General features: G+C 37.6%; 1 protein-coding gene across 7 annotated transcripts in view; it reads left to right on the top strand.

Annotated features, from left to right (window-relative positions):
* Nucleotides 1-17,782, top strand: part of TSGA10 (testis specific 10) — a 110,601-nt gene that overhangs the window by 74,230 nt on the left and 18,589 nt on the right. For all 7 annotated transcript variants that reach the window (XM_059942743.1, XM_059942739.1, XM_059942738.1 and 4 more), the window contains one exon: nt 7,446-7,655. In XM_059942743.1, coding sequence (XP_059798726.1) covers nt 7,446-7,655 — 210 coding nt within the window. The remainder of the gene's footprint in view (nt 1-7,445; nt 7,656-17,782) is intronic.

Below are 17,782 nucleotides of genomic sequence, written 5' to 3' on the forward strand. Positions count from 1 at the left end.
TTTATTTAAAGAAACAAAACATTGCAGATACAACTCCTCATCCTTTCTTCTCCTCCCTCCCTAATGGTTGGTATGTAGAACTTTCATGTCAGTTGTATAACTCTTTTTCATATGTTTGTACTTTTTCTACATATCTATCACCCACAAATGATGTATAATGTTTTGTGTGCTTTAAGTTTTTTTAAGTGATAATGTACTGTAGGTATCTATTTGCAATTTGCCTTTTTTGCTCAATATTATAATTTTGAAATGTATCTATTTTAATACATATAGTGTACATCTAAACAGTTGCTTCTATAGTCATTGAATAAAATATTTTTACAATTCATTCCCATACTAAAGGACATTTAACTGTCTTCACTTTTTCTATAATAAAATGCTGCAACAAACAGCATTTGGTAAAAGTTACTGAGGTAAATAGGCCTTTACTGTGAAGTTTTGTGTTTATCTGTCTATGAGTTAGGCTATGATTACTGTTTACTGTAGCCGTGCATGTCAGAGAGGCTAAAATTCCTTCTGGTGTCCTTCTTTGTCTCCTCTATTGTCTTTGGGTTCACTTGGAGACTCCTTAAATAGAGTCTGAACCTTGTAGTTCTTTCAACTGTGACCTCCTATTTTTATACAGGAGCCCTGTTGATGTGGTAGTGAAGTGTAGGTGGAGGAGACATGTTCTGTTATCCTACGATTAGGTCTTAGTCTTTTAGTGGGCCTGTGCCCCTGGGATGTGACCTTCACAAGTGTTTCTCAGTTTTTTTCTCCCTTAGATGAGGTAGAAAGGCTTGAGAGAATCTGCGTTAGGTACTACCATCCCTCCACATTGGTTAGGCTCTGTTACAACCATGTTGGTTGTGCTGTCACAAAATTATCTCCTTTGGGGGCAGACCTTTTTCAAGAAGGACAGAATTCTGTGGGATTATTCAGAATGGTTACTTTTCCCCTCACCCTGCTAGAAGCATGAGGGGATTTTTCTCGGATGTTAATCCTGAAAACCCAGTGGGCTCCAGGGGTTCTAGTAACTTGCCTGAAGTTGCTCGGAACTAATAAAAATGTGGGGTTCTCCTCAGGCTGGGAGCCCAGGAGGATGTATCTCTCAAGCTAGTTCATGCTCAGTCTCTAGCAGGTGGTCAATTACCCTTTAAGTGTTGCTACCGGTTGCTAGCTCCAACAGCAGTTTCTCCTCCTGGTAAGCTGCAATTCTCTGTATTTACCTTTCTCTATATTTTGGGTGCAGTGATTCGTTTTATGTCTTCAATTCTCTGATAGATCAAAGAAGAGTTGTTTATTGTCATATTTTCTGCTTTTTTCGTACTGTGAGCATGGGAGTGATGATCTCTAAGCTCTTTGCACGTTGGAACAGAAACTGGAAGGCTGCTTGTTTATATGATTAGAGACTGGCTGGATTATTTAGTGAAATCTCTTTCTCCCCTTTCCCCTTGAAGTGTGAAGCCTCTGATGTTTCTCCTCAGAGGTGCAGCCTTGAATGCGTCCACAGTTACCCTGCAATGACAGTGGTTTTGGCAGGACCTTTTTTGACTCTCTTCCTTTACTCCACTCTGCTGTTAAGCCCAACTAATTTCTGGCTATTTGCTTTATTGTTTTCAACAGTGCCCTCAAGCACAAATTGCTTCATAGACTGATTCAGTTAAATTTGGGTTGTTTTACAGGGATAGCTTTTGAGGTCAATGTTTGAGTTTTTTCTGAACCCGAGAACATTCTTCTTAGCAGTCTCTTCCCCTAATTTTCGCTGGTAAACTAGCTGACCTATGGTCGAGCTTGTGTCTCTTAAGAGTTTACCATTCTTTTTTAAATTTCTTTTCAACATAGCCTTGAAGTATTTTCGCCATACCTTCCGTTGTTCTTGAGAGTGCCTTAGACTTGAATTTTCCTATAGTCAGTTGTAAATGAAGTAAAGTTCCTTTGGAAGAATTTAGGAGCTTCCTGCTTTAAGGCCTCTCTCTCTGCCTGGGCAAAATCTCTGAGCCCTGGCTCTAAAGCTGGTGTGGGGACAGTGGTGCAGTCCTCTATGAGTGACGTGTCCGCTTTAGGATCTGGGCACTTGGAGGGGATGGTGGGTACATGGCTGTAGCCTCTGGCCTTCTCAGCATGCCTCTACAGGTATGGAACCTCTTCCTTATGAATAACCTGTGTCAAGGAGAGTCAGAGCCACAGTGTTCTCAGTATGCCACAAACAAGATAGAACCGCCATCCCATGGGGAGAGGCTGGGCAGAAGACGGGAGCCCCCATCTCCCAGACATTGTTGCCAGAAACTTGGCCTCTGAAATAAGTAGCTTTTGGGGTGACATGAGAACTGCTGATAGCCTGCCTCTCCTGGGAATACACTATAGTTCTTGCCTGAGTACTGAGGGGAGAGGGAGCACTGTGTTTAGCTGCACCCACCTGGAGTGGAATTTCCATCATGCTGAGCTGGGTAGGGGGAGAGAGGGTCATACTTCAGATGCCACGGACTCTTCCTGTTCCCTCCCAGTTTTAGTTGGTTTTCTTAAAAGTGTTTCTTCATTTAATGTATGTTCTTAAGACCATTTCCAGAGACTATTTAAAGACCATTTAAGGTTGCTTTTTTGTAGTTTTCGCTACTTTCACTGGTTCTATGGAGCTGCTCACATTGCCGTGCCAGAAATGGACCCTTATTCTACACAGTTGATATGTTTTCATTTTATTTTATGTCAAAATAATTTTCTGATTACACTTATGTTATTTTGCGGTATTGTTTAATTTTCAGTATTTGGAGATTTAAAAAAAATACCTTTCTAGTTACTGATTTTTCAGTCTTTTACACTTATTGAGACTATGGCTAGCATATGGTCATCTTTCTGGGTTTTCCACGTACACCTGAAAATAACGTGTGTTATTTTGTTGTTGGGTAAAATGTTCTATAAATGTCTATTGGGTCAAGTTCGTCAATAGTGTTTTTCAATTCCTATCATTACTGAGTTTCTGTTTATTTGTTCTACCAATTATTGAGAGAAGAGTGTTGAAATCTCCAAATATATTTGTGCATTTGTATATTTTTTCTTTCAGTTCTGTCATGTCACTTCATGTATTTGAATCTGTATTATATTACTTCTTAATGAATTCATCTCTTTATCCATTGTAATGCTTCTCATTCTGTAGTATACTTTGTAAGGTATTAATATAGCCACTTCAGACTTCTTTTTTAATTATTGTTTGTATGGTATATCTTTTTCCATGCTTTTGTTTTTAATCTTTCTATGTCTTTATGTTTAAAATAGTATTCCTTTAGACAGCATATGGTTGGATCTTGCTTTTTTATCCTGTCTTACATCTGTCTTTTAGTTGTCTTTGGACCATTTATATTTAATGGAATTATTAATATAGTTGTGTGTAAATCTACCATGTTATTGTTTTCTATTTGTCCCATTTATTTTTTTGTTTCCTTTTTACTCTTTTTCTGCCTTCTTTTGAGTATTTTTTTTCAGTATTCCATTCTATCTCTATTATGGCCTTATAAGCTGTACATCATTATTTTTTTCTGCTGATAATTCTGGAGTATAGGCCATGTATCTTTTAATTGTCACAGTCTACCTTCAAATAATAGATTACTTCTTAGTACCCCTTTACTTCCCCCTTCCATTCTTTATCCTGCTGTTCCTCCATTTTTCTTCTACATATATTGTAAACCCCATAGTACATTGTTATTTTAACTTTAAATAGTTATCTTTAAAGAAATTCAAATATAAGGTGAATGAAAGACTTTTTTATTCACCCACATATTTACTGTTTCTCATGCTCTTCATTCCTTTGGGAAGATCCAAGTTTTCATCTACTATAATTTTCTTTTTGCTAGAAGAATTTCCTTTAAACATTTCTTCTAAATAAAGTAACAAAAAATTTAACAAAAAGTAAGTAAAATAAAATAAAGTGGTAAGAGCTAAGTTATTTTCAACTGAGGGGGAAAAAAAAGTTTCTTCTAGTACGTTGGCATTGAATTCTCTCACGTATTGTTTGTTTTAAAAAGTATTTATTTCACCCTCATTTCTGAAGAACCTCCTTTTTTTACGTCTTTTATGTGTTTGTTTTCTTTACACACTTCCTACCCCACTGCTGATTGGTTTGGAAGGTATATGTTCTCAATCTATTCTTTTAGTAGTTAAAATTGTAATATGCATACTTAACAAAGTCTGTTGTTAGTATCTCCAACCTTCCTCCTAAACAATAATATATGGTATTGAGAAAATTTGAATACTGAGCACAAAACTACTGCTTACTAGATCTTGTGCCCTCTCTCTTATTTTCTCTTTCACACACACACACACACACCAATCTTTTATGATACTGTTGTGTACTATTTTAGTTCCACCTTGTTTTTATATTCTTAAAAATAAATCATTACTATTGTTCTTATTCTTTCAGGCAATCCTTATTTGTATCTACCCATATGTTTACAGAATTCTTCATTCATTGTTGCTTCTTTTTTTGTCATGAATACATTAAAAATCATCTGCTTTAATCACTGTAAATAACTCTTGCTCAAAGACCCTTATAAATAATTGGTATGCTTGTTTCAATATCAGTGTTGTTTGTTTTTGTCATTGTAATATGACAATATTGCTATCCTTGATCCTAAAACCTTGTGATCAAATCCAGGAGGGTTGACTTTAGGTGATATTAAGGGCAATAGTGATCAGGGCCAAGAGTTTGGTATAAAACATGCTCAACTCAATTCTAAAAATCCAGTTCTCTGCAGAACTTTGGCAAAATATACTTAGCAGAATATATGCTACTAAAATTTGGGATTTCCTAAGGATACATTTTTCTCTTTTTCTAAAAGGAAAACATTTTTGAAGACATTTAATATGTGTTCACATGTCTGAGTAAATGCATTTATATATTAAAACTTGTTCAAATGTAAGGAAAAGAGATCTACTCCAGCTAGTTCAAGAAAGCAGGAGTTATTGTAAAAACGCAAGTGGAACATGTGGGAGAAAGGATTTCATGGGAACTATTACGTCCTAAATCTGCCAGGAATGGAGACTAGAGGATCGTTTTGTGATAGAGAGTAGCTCTCAAGACCTCCACAACCCAGCCAGAAAATGTTGTGCTTCACTATGAATGGTCAGGGAGGTGCATCTGCTTCTACAAAAGGACTCTGAGTTATCATAGGCATGGAACAAACATTATGTTAAAGTTTAGAATTGGGTATGTTAGGATAAAGTCAGACTCCAAAATTGGGTGAAGCCAGACCAAAGTTTTCAGTTTCTTACAGAAGACATTTTTTTTTCTCTATCCAGAGACTAGGTCAAGATAAACTTTTGGTTGTCTCTCTGTGAGGTTGGGTGGATTTTTTTTTCCTGGAGCCTCCTTTCAAGGGTCCCAGATTATGTGGAGATCTCAATTCCAACTCTCCATTAGTCCTAAATTCTTGTCTCCTAGTCTTACTTGAGTGTGTTAAGCCATTCGCCATTACTGGGTCTTCCAATCCCCAGCTCTTAGCTTCAGACCTGCTCATTTGCTCCGTGCTCTGGTTTTGTTTTCTCTGTGTTTTGGCATGTGAGAATTTCTCTTTCTTACCTGCAAGTTCAACTATGAACTGCAAAAATAATTTTTTATTCTGTTTTATCCAGAAGATTTTCCTCTTAGCTTAATCAGCTATTTTACTAGAACCTGAAACGTCCAAAACATTCTTCTCAAAACACAAAACCGATCACATAACCTACTCTGTAAGATCTGTCAATTGTAATAAAGACCTAAATTTTACATGGCTTACTAGGCTCTATTTTGTAAATTGTATACCTTTTCAACTGCACCTCCTATCACTCTTCCCTGTAGTCTCTGAGCTGTAGCCATACTAGCCTTCTTTCTGCTCTTGCTTTGCACTTAGCATCCTCTGATTTGAAAAGCCACCCTCCCCCAACACACTGTATATCTACTCACTTTTCAGATCTCAGTTCAAGTGTCATTTACTTAGAGAAGCCTTTCCTGATTTCCCCGATCCCATCAGTCTAGGTCACTTTCCTGTGTTCTACACTTTTTTCTCTAGAAATATTTGCTTAATATATATTTACATATTCATCTGTATGATTATTTTATTAATGCATGATTCCCCCATAGTCTGTAAACTTCATGAGAGCAGAGACCGTTTTGCTTACCATTGGATATGCATCTAGGCACATTGACTGGAACATAGAATATACTCAATAAGTATGGAATGGATGGGCGGGTGGGTGGATGGATGGATAGAAGGTTGTTTGAAGAATGAGTGAGAAATTGAGTGAGTGAGGAAGGAAGGGAGGCAGAAAGGTAGGAGTGAATTGTGGCCAAATAACTTATTCCAGGAGCAATTTTTTGTGCATTGTACTTGTAAAAACATTTGTAAAAGCAGAAACATTTCTTTGTTTGTCTTTCAGTTCTGTTAGTCTCACATAATAGCAAATACTTCTCTGTAGGTGGCAGTGCACTTACATAAGACATTTTTCTGAAAGTAAAGGGGGGTGTGTGGAATTATCTTGAACATTTGAAAGCATTTATATAACTTGACTCTCATATTACAGTTTTAAAGACATGCTCTTATTTTCCATAATGTGGATGTGTTCTTGATTTATACTTGCCCGGAGTCTTTTTCCCTCAGAGGTATTAGTAAGTGCTAGAGAGTTATCAGCTCTCATTTTATGATATTATGATCCATATCAGCATGCCATTCAAGAATTAGAAAATGGGTATTGTGAATGAAATGGTAGATAATGTTTTGTCTTTAACAATAATAATATTTATACCATAGAATAATTGAAACTGTGGCAAATATAGACAGAACTACAGGCCAAACGTGTATATCTCAACTAACTTTGGGGATGAGACTTTTAAATTGTCTTCTAAATACATTAAAAAGAATGACCAGGGACGTCCCTGGTGGCATAGTGGTTAAGAATCTGCCTGCCAATGCAGGGGACACAGGTTCAATCCCTGGTCCTGGAAGATCCCACATGCCGCGGAGCAACTAAGCCCGTGCGCCACAACTACTGAGCCGGCGTGCTGCAACTACTGAAGCCCATGTGCCTAGAGCCCGTGCTCCGCAACAAGAGAAGCCACTGCAGTGAGAAACCTGCGCACTGCAATGAAGAATAGCCCCCTCTCGCCGCAACTAGAGAAAGCCCACGCGCAGCAACAAAGGCCCAATGCAGCCAAAAATAAATAAATAAATAAATAAATAAATAAATAAATGTATTTATTAAAAAAAAAAAAAGAACGACCAGTTGACCACTTTACTCCTGGATTTTATATATAGAGATTTGAAGCCCAAATTTATCTTTCCCGGAATGTTTTGTGCATACTATTGCCACCTATATCATCTAAAGTTCCTTATAATCTAAAAGTACTATCATTAAAATATTTGTCCCACTTTGTTTTCCATGCTGTAGGTTTTTTTCAAGTTAAAATATACATATATATAATAATTTTGTCCTTGCAGCACTTAAATGCAGAACGGTCTTACAAGTCCCAGATTGCTACTTTACATAAGTCTGTTGTAAAGATGGAAGAGGAGCTTCAGAAGGTTCAGTTTGAAAAAGTGTCTGCCCTTGCAGATTTGTCTTCCACAAGGGAACTTTGCATTAAACTTGACTCAAGCAAAGAACTTCTTAATCGACAGCTGGTTGCTAAAGATCAAGAAATAGAAATGGTATGTATTACGTTTTTAAATGGTTCTTTTAATATTACTATTACTATAAAATTACCACCATTTTCAAAAAATGAACTATTTTTTAATAAAATATTACATCAAGCCATGTCTTTCAACTTTAGATTTTATTTTTAAAGTCCAAGAAATTAATTTATGCTGTGTTCCAAACAATTCAAGACCATAACAGAAGCTCTTCCTTTGAGTGTGTAATTTGCATTTACTTTTAGCCAAAAGAATTACAAAACACATTGACATATCAATCAGCAAAGAACCACGAGTCTGAGGTTTATCTAGCAAAATAATAACTTTAATGATATTCTTTTAAGCAAAATTTACTATTTGGCTGAGTTCTTTTAAACTGTAATTCACTTGATTGTATCTACCATGTGCCTGACATTGTGCTTGCCACTGTGAATATAATGTTCAAAAGATACAGTCCCCTGCCCTCAAGGGCTTCCTGGTATTGACATACAAATTATTTGGGGTGAATATTAGACTAGTAAGAAATACTCAAGTTTTCAGAGAGGGAGTTCCTTTTTGACTTATGGGTGTCAGAGAGGAGTTCACAAGGGCACACTACTGAACTCAGAAGTGATGAGGCATCCCATTCAGAGGGAACAACCGCTTAGGCAATGGTCTGAAGTTATAAGTAAACTCTTGAGTGAGTAGTAAGTCATTTGCAATGGCCAGGTGGCTGAGATGCATCTGGAAAAACAGATGGAGCCTGAATCCTGAAGGGATATGTATCCCAGTTGCATAGTATAATTGAAATATCAACACATTTTGGTTATATGTTGATACACATACACCAACACACCATAACCAAAAGGATTAGTAACCTTCTTTAAGCTTTAAAATTACTACCCTTAGCAGAACTAAATATAAAATTGATAATGATTTATATTTATTTTTTAATCTTTTAAGGATGTTTACTACAGGTTTTGTTGCTTACTTACTAGTCTTTAAGTATTTTTTCTCTTATTGTGTTAAAATACATATAACCTTTACCATCTTAACCATTTTAAAGTTCAGTGGTTTTCACATTGTTTGGCAGCCATCACCACCGTCCATGTCCATACTCCTTTCATCTTATAAATCTGAAACTCTATACCTATTAAACGATAACTCCCCATTCTCTCCTCCCTGCAGCCCCTGGCAACCACCATTATATTTTCTGTCTTGATGATTTTGACTACCCTAAGTACCTCACATAAGTGGAATCATACGTATTTGTCTTTGGGAGGCTGACTGATTTCACTTAGCATAATGTCCTTAAGGTTCATCTATGTTCTAGCATATTGCAGAATTTCTTTCCTTTTTTTTTTAATAGATCTTTATTGGAGTACAATTGCTTCACAATACTGTGTTAGTTTCTGTTGCACAGCAAAGCAAATCACCCATATGCATACACATGTCCCCATATACCCTCCCTCTTGAGCCTCCTTCCCATCCTCCCTATCCCAACCCTCTAGGTCATCGCAAAGCACCGAGCCGATCTCCCTATGCTATGCTGCTGCTTCCCACCAGCCAACTGCTTTACATTCAGTAGTGTATATATGTCGATGCTACTCTCACTTCGCCCCAGCTTTGCCCTCCCACCCCATGTCCTGAAGTCCATTCTCTATGTCTGCCTCTTTTTTCCTGCGCTGCAACTCGGTTCATCAGTACCATTTTATTATTTTTTTTTAGATTCCATATAGATGCGTTAACGTACGGTATTTGTTTTTCTCTTTCTGACTTACTTCACTCTGTATGACAGACTCTAGGTCCATCCACCTCACTACAAATAACTCATTTTCATTTCTTTTTATGGCTGAGTAATATTCCATTGTATATATGTGTCACATCTTCTTTATCCATTCATCTGTCGATGGACATTTAGGTTGCTTCCATGTCCTGGCTATTGTAAATAGTGCTGCAATGAACATTGTGGTGCATGTCTCTTTTTGAATTATGGTTTTCTCAGGGTATGTGCCCAGTAGTGGGATTGCTGGGTCGTATGGTAGTTCTATTTTTAGTTTTTTAAGGAAACTCTGTACTGTTTTCAATAGTGGTTGTATCAGTTTGCATTTCCACCAACAGTGCAGGAGGGTTCCCTTTTCACCACAACCTTTCCAGCATTTATTGTTTCTAGATTTTTTGATAATGGTCATTCTGACCCGTGTGAGGAGATACCTCATTGTAGTTTTGATTTGCATTTCTCTAATAATTAGGGATGTTGAGCATCTTTTCATGTGCCTCTTGGCCATCTGTATGTTTCCCTTGGTGAAATGTCTATTTAGGTCTTCCACCCATTTTTTAACTGGATTATTTGTTTTTTTGATATTGAGCTCCATGAGCTATTTGTATATTTTGGAGATTAATCCTTTGTCAGTTGTTTCATTTGCAAATATTTTCTCCCATTCTGAGGGTTGTCTTTTTGTCTTGTTTACGGTTTCCTTTGCTGTGCAAAAGCTTTTAAGTTTAATTAAGTCCCATTTGTTTATTTTTATTTTTATTTCTGTTACTCTAGGAGGTGGGGTAAAAAAGATCTTGCTGTGGTTTATGTCAAAGAGTGTTTTTCCTATGTTTTCCTCTAAGAGTTTTATAGTGTCTGGTCTTACATTTAAATCTTTAATCCATTTGGAGTTTAGTTTTGTGTATGGTGTTAGGTAGTTTTCTAATTTCATTCTTTTACATGTAACTCTCCAGTTTTCCCAGCACCACTTATTGAAGAGGCTGTCTTTTCTCCATTGTATGTTCTTGCCTCCTTTGTCGTAAATTAGGTGACCATATGTGCATGGGTTTATCTCTGGGCATTCTATCCTGTTCCATTGATCTATATTTCTGTTTTTGTGCCAGTACCATACTGTCTTGATTACTGTAGCTTTGTGGTATAGTTTGAAGTTGGGGAGCCTGATTCTTCCAACTCCGTTTTTCTTTCTCAAGATTGCTTTGGCTATTCAGGGTCTTTTGTGTTTCCATATGAATTGTAAAATTTTTTGTTCTAATTCTGTGAAGAATGCCATTGGTAGTTTGATAGGGATTGCATTGAATCTGTAGATTGCTTTGGGTAGTGTAGTCATTTTCACAATATTGATTCTTCCAATCCAAGAACATGGTAGATTTCTCCATCTGTTTATGTTATCTTTGATTTCCTTCATCAGTGTTTTACAGTTTTCTGAGTACAAGTCTCTCGCCTCCTTAGGCAGGTTTATTCCTAGGTATTTTATTCTTTTTGTTGCAATGGTAAATGGGAGTGTTTCCTTCATTTCTCTTTCTGATTTTTCATTGTTGGTGTATAGGAATGCCAGAGATTTCTGTGCCTTAATTTTGTATCCTGCAACCTTACCAAATACATTGATTACTTCTAGTAGTTTTCTGGTGGCATCTTTAGGATTTTCTATGTATAGTATCATGTTATCGGCAAACAGTGACAGTTTTACTTCTTCTTTTCCAATTTGTATTCCTTTTATTTCTTTTTCTTCTCTGATTGCTGTAGCTAGGACTTCCAAAACTATGTTGAATAAGAGTGGTGAGAGTGGACATCCTTGTCTTTTTCCTGATCTTAGTGGAAATGTTTTCAGTTTTTCACCATTGAATATGATTCTTGCTGTGTGTTTGTCATATATGGCCTTTATTATGTTGAGGTATGTTCCCTCTATGCCCATTTTCTGGAGAGTTTTTATCATAAATGGGTGTTGAATTTTGTCAAAAGCTTTTTCTGCATCTATTGAGATGATCATATGGTTTTTATTCCTTAATTTGTTACTGTGGTATATCACATTGATTGATTTGCATATATTGAAGAATCCTTGCATCCCTGGGATAAATCCCACTTGATCATGGTATATGATCCTTTTAATGTGCTGTTGGATTTTGTTTGCTAGTATTTTGTTCAAGATTTTTGCATCTATGTTCATCAGTGATATTGGTCTATAATTTTCTTTTTTTGTGATATCTTTTTCTGGTTTTGGTATCAGGGTGATGGTGGCTTCATAGAATGAATTTGGGAGTGTTTCTCCCTCTGCAATTTTTTGGAAGAGTTTGAGAAGGATGGGTGTTAGTTAGCTCTTCTCTAAATGTTTGATAGAATTTGCCTGTGAAGCCATCTGGTCCTGGACTTTTATTTGTTGGAAGATTTTTAATTACGGTTTCAATTTCATTACTTGTGGTAGGTCTGTTTTTGTTTTCTAATTCTTCCTGGTTCAGTCTTGGAAAATTGTACATTTCCAAGAGTTTGTCCATTTCTTCATCGTTGTCCATTTTATTGGCATATAGTTGTTTGTAGTAGTCTCTTATAATCCTTTGTACTTCTGCAGTGTCAGTTGTGATTTCTCCTCTTTCATTTCTAATTTTATCTATTTGCATCCTCACCCTTTTTTTCTTGATGAGTCTGGCTAAGGGTTTATCAATTTTGTTTATCTTCTCAAAGAACCAGCTTTTAGTTTTATTGATCTTTGCTATTGTTTTCTGCATTTCTATTTCATTTATTTCTGCTCTGATCTTTATGATTTCTTTCCTTCCACTGACTTTGGGTTTTCTTTGTTCTTTTTTCTCTAGTTGTTTCAAGTGTAAGGTTAGATTGTTTATTTGAGATTTTTCTTGTTTCTTGAGGTGAGATTGAATTGCTATAAACTTCCCTTTTAGAACTGCTTTTGCTGCGTCCCATAGGTTTTGGGTCGTCATGTTTTCATTCTCATTTGTTTCTAGGTATTTTTTTATTTCTTCTTCGATTTCTTCAGTGATCTCTTGGTTATTTAGTAGTGCACTGTTTAGCCTCATGTATTTGTGTTTTTTTACAGGTTTTTTCCTGTAATTGATTTCCAATCTCATAGCATTATGGTCAGAAAAAGATGCTTGATACAATTTCAATTTTCTTTAATTTTCCGAGGCTTGATTTGTGACCCAAGATGTGATCTGTCCTGGAGAATGTTCCATGTGCACTTGAGAAGAAAGTGTATTCTGCCACTTTGGGGTGGAATGTTCTATAAATATCAGTTAGATCTATCTGGGCTATTGTGTTATTTAAAGCTTGTGTTTCCTTATTTATTTTCACTTTGGGTGATCTGTCCATGGGTGTAAGTGGGGTGTTAACGTCCCCTACTATTACTGTGTTACTGTCGATTTCTCCTTTCATGGTTGTTTGCATTTGCCTTATGTATTGAGGTGCTCCTCTGCTGGGTGCATAAACATTTATAATTGTTATATCTTCTTCTTGGATTGATCCTTTGATCATTATGTAGTGCCCCTCCTTATCTCTTGTAACAGTCCTTATTTTAAAGTCTACTTTATCTGATATGAGTATTGCTACTCCAGCTTTCTTTTGAGTTCCATTTGCATGGAATATCTTTTTCCATCTGTTCACTTTCAGTCTGTAGTGTCCCTAGGTCTGCAGTGGGTCTCTTGTAGACAGCATATATACGGGGCTTGTTTTTGTATCCATTCAGCCAGTCTGTGTCTTTTCGTTGGGGCATTTAATCCATTTACATTCAAGGTTATCATCAATATGTATGTTCCTGTTACCATTTTCTTAATTGTTTTGGGTTTGTTTTTGTGGGTTTTTTTCTTCTCTTGTGTTTCCCGCCTAGAGAAGTTTCTTTAGCATTCGTTTTAAAGCTGGTTTGGTGGTGCTGTGTTCTCTTAGCTTTTGCTTGTCTGAAAAGCTTTTGACTTCTCCATCAAATCTGAATGAGATCCTTGCTGGGTAGAGTAATCTTGGTTGTAGGTTTTTCTCTATCATCACTTTAACTATATCCTGCCACTCCCTTCTGGCCTGCAGAATTTCCGCTGAAAAATCAGCTGATAACCTTATGGGGATTCCTTTGCACGTTATTTTTTGTTTTTCCCTTGCTGCTTTTAGTATTTTTTTCTTTGAATTTAATTTTTGTTAGTTTGATTAATATGTGTCTTGGTGTGTTTTTCCTAGGGTTTATCCTGTAGGGGACTCTCTGTGCTTCCTGGACTTTGGTGACTATTTCCTTTCCCATGTTAGCGAAGTTTTCGACTATAATCTCTTCAAATATTTTCTCAGACCCTTTCTTTTTGTCTTCTTCTTCTGGGACCCCTATAATTCAAATGTTGGTGTGTTTAGTGTTATCACAGATGTCTCTGAGACTGTCCTCAATTCTTTTCATTCTTTTTTCTTTATTCTGCTCCTCTGCAGTGATTTCCACCATTTTGTCATCCAGCTCACTTATTCGTTCTTCTGCCTCAGTTATTCTGTTATTGATTCCTTCTAGTGTATTTTTCATTTCAGTTATTGTGTTGTTCATCTCTGTTTGTTTGTTCTTTAGTTCTTCTAGATCTTTGTTAAACATTTCTTGTATTTTCTCAATCCGTGCCTCCATTCTACTTCTGAGATTCTGGATCATCTTTACTATCATTACTGTGAATTCTTTTTCAGGTAGATTGCCTATTTCCTCTTCATTTATTTGGTCTTGTAAGTTTTTACCTTGCTGCTTCATCTGTGACATATTTTTTTGCTGTCTCTTTTTTTTTTTTTTATGAGTGGGATTGTGTTCCTGTCTTACTGGTTATTTGGCCTGAGGCTTCCAACACTGGGGTTTGTAGGCTGGGTCTTGGTGATGAGATGAGGAACTCTGTGAGACCTCACTCTGATGAATATTCCCTGGGGTCTGAGGTTCTCTGTTAGTCCATTGGTTCAGACTTGGAGCTCCCACCACAGGAGCTTCAGCCTTACCCTGGGCTCATGAACAAGATCCCTCAAGCCACGTGGGGTGGCAAAAAAAAAAAAAGAGAGAGAGAGAACAATAACAAAGTAAAAAATAAAATTAGACTAGGAAACTAACAGATATGTTAGAAAGAATATAAAAATAAAAATATAGATGAATCAACAACCAGAAGGTACATCAGTACCCCAAAAGTAAAAAAGAGGAGGGAAAAGAAAAAAAAAGGGGGGGGGGAAGACCTTGGCTGTGGAGGGCAGGGCCCAAGCAAGGGTGAGGTTTGGGCAGTGGGCGGGGCCTATGCTTAGGACCCACACGGCTGGAAAAGACCCTGGGGGATGTGGGGGGGTGGGGCTTAGGCTCTAGGAACAGAAGGGGCCCAGGCGTGCCCCACACCCCTGGTCTTAGAAGGCAGGGAACCTCACCTGGGAGCCCAGCAGGCTTCCTGGGCTTGAGTGGGTAGGGCAAATGCCCTCCTCTCCTCTCCTGCTCCTCCGGTCTGGGAGGGCCCCTCCCACCTGCCTCTCCTGATCTCCCCGGCCTCCCTCCTATGCCCCCAGACCAATGAGGGGTGGGTGGCCTTGGAGGGCAGGGGACCAGCCTGGGAGCTCAGCAGGCTCCCCGGGCCCGAGTGGGCAGAGCAATCGTCTTCCACTCCTCTCCCGCTCCTCCCGGATGGCCCGTCCCACCTGCATCTTCTGATCTCTCCGGCCTCCCTGCTATGCCCTCAAGGATGCATGTGGCCTGGATCGGGCTTTGGATAGGGGGAACTGGCTTGGGAGCTCAGCAGGCTCCCTGGCCCTAGTGGGCCAGGCGATGGCCCTCCACTCCTCTCCCTCTCTTCTGGGAGAGTCCCTCCCACCTGCCTCTCCTGATCTCCCCGGCCTTAGGGGGCACAGATCCTGTCTGGCCTCCACTTCTCCTCCCCGCTCAGTCCCCCTACATCCTACTGGTTCACTTTGGGTTTCCTCCCATCTCCTTGGGTGTCAGAGTCCCCCACCAGCGGCCAGCAGGCGCCCTAGTTGTGGGGAGAAGCTAACTCCACGTCTTCCCACACCTCCATCTTGACTCCACCCTCTCTTTCCTTTTTAAGGCTGAACAATATTCCATTGTGTGAATATACCACAGTTTGCTTATTTATTTGTCAGTTTGTGGACACTTGGGTTGCTTCCATGTTTTAGCTATTGTGAATAATGCTGCTATAAACATGGGTGTATAAATCTCTCTTCAAGATGCTGCTTTCATTTTCTTTGGGTCTCTACCCAGAAGTTGGATTTCTGGATCATATGGTAATCATATGGTAATTCTATTTTTAATTTTTTCAGGAACCTCCATACTGTTTTCCAAAGCAGCTGTACCATTTTACATTCCCACTAACAGTGCACAAGTGTTCCAGTTTCTCTACATCCTTGCCAACACTTGTTTTTCAGCCTTTCTTTCTCTTTCTCTTTCTTTCTCTCTTTCTCTCCCTTTCTTTCTTTCTTTCTCTCTCTCTCTACCATCCTCCCTCCTTCCCTCCCTCCCCCACATCTCTCTCTCTTTTGCTAATAACTATCCTGATGGGTGTGAAGTCATCAGGCTAATTCTCATAGTATTTTTAAATACTCCTGACATAAATTTTTTTGCCTTAGAATTTAGTTATTTATGTATATATGTTTATCCCCATAATAAGCTGTATTTCAAGTGTAAGAACTGTCTTATTTATCTTTGTATTTCTTCAGCTGTACTATGCATATAAGGGACAGACAAATAATTTTTCTAAGCTAAACTTTTGATTTTGAGATAATTGTAGATTCACATGCAATTATAAGAAACTATACAAAGAAATGTTGTGTCTCCTTTACCTGGCCTCCCCCAATGGTAACATCTTGCAAAACCATAGTATAATATCTCAACCAGGCTTTTGACATTGTTTCAGGCAAGATATGGAACATTTCTATCACAGGACCCATCATGTTGCCCTTTTTTAGCGCTATATCTACTCCCCTCCTATCCACAACCTCTCCTTAACCCCTGGAAACAAACAGCTAATCTCTTCTCCACTTGTAAATTTTGTCACTTCAAGAATGTTATGTAGATAGAATCATACGATATGTAACCTTTTGGGATTGGATTTTTTCACTCAGCATAATTCTCTGAAGATTCATCCAGGTTGTTGCATATATTAGTGGTTCATTCCTGTAACACAGTTTGTTTAATCATTCATCCTTTGAAGGACATCTGTTATTTCCAGTTTGGAGAGAGATAGCTAGAGGGAGAGAAAGAGAGAGAGAGAGAGAGAAATGAAAGACCCAAATAAAAGGAAAGACATCCCACATCCATGGATCAGAAGACTTAACACTGTTAAAATGGCAGTACTACCCCAAATTGGTCTACAGATTCAATACAATGCCTATTAGAATCCCAGCTGGCTTCCTCATTGAAACTGACAAGATGACATAAAATTAATATGGAAGTGCAAGTGACCCAGAATAGCCAAAACAATCTTGAAAAAGAACAAAATCAGAGCACTTCCCAATTTCAAAACTGTCTATAGTAATCAAGACAGTGTAGTACTAGCATAAGGAAAGATATATAGGTCAGTGGAACAGAATTGAGAGTCCAGAAATAATCTCTTACATTTGTAGTGAAATGATGTCTGAAAAATTGGTAGCAATACAATTTAATGGGGGAAGAATAGTCTTTTCAACAAATGCTACTGGGACAACTGAACATCTACATGGAAAAGAATGAAGTTGGATTCCTATCACATACCATATACAAAAATTAACTTCAAATGTTTTATAGGTCTATATGTAAGAGTTAAAATTATAAAACTCTTAAGAAGAGAACATACAAATAAATCTTTGTGACCTTGGGTTAGGTAATGCTTTTTTAGAGTCACATCACAAGTACAGCAGAAGAAACAATAGATTAGAAGGACTTCATCAAAATAAAAAACTTTTGTGCTGCAAATGATATCAACAAAGTAAAAAGACAATGCACAGAATGGGGAAAACATTTGCAAATCATATATCTAATAAGAGATTTGTATCCAGAGTATATAAAGGACTCTTGCAACTTAGCAATAACCCAACTCAAAAAATGGGGAAAGGATCTCAATAGACATTTCTCTATAGACACTACATAAATGGGCAAAAAGCACATGAAAAGATGCTCAACATCATTAACAATCAGAGAAATGCAAAACAAAACTATACCATTTCATAACCACTAGGATGGCTATAATTTTAAAAAGACAATAGCAAATGTTGGCAAAGATGTAGAAAACTTGGAACCTTCATACATTGCTGGTGGGAATGTAAAATAGGCCTCTTTGGAAAACATCTTGGCAGTTCCTCAAAATGTGAAAAAATAGGATTACCATAAAGTCCAGAAATCCCACTGCTATTTATCAAAGGAGAATGAAAACATAGGTCCATGTAAAAACTTATATACAAATGTTCTTAGCAGCATTAT

Source organism: Balaenoptera ricei, chromosome 13, assembly GCF_028023285.1.
Source record: "Balaenoptera ricei isolate mBalRic1 chromosome 13, mBalRic1.hap2, whole genome shotgun sequence".
In the NCBI taxonomy this organism is placed as follows: Eukaryota; Metazoa; Chordata; class Mammalia; order Artiodactyla; family Balaenopteridae; genus Balaenoptera; species Balaenoptera ricei.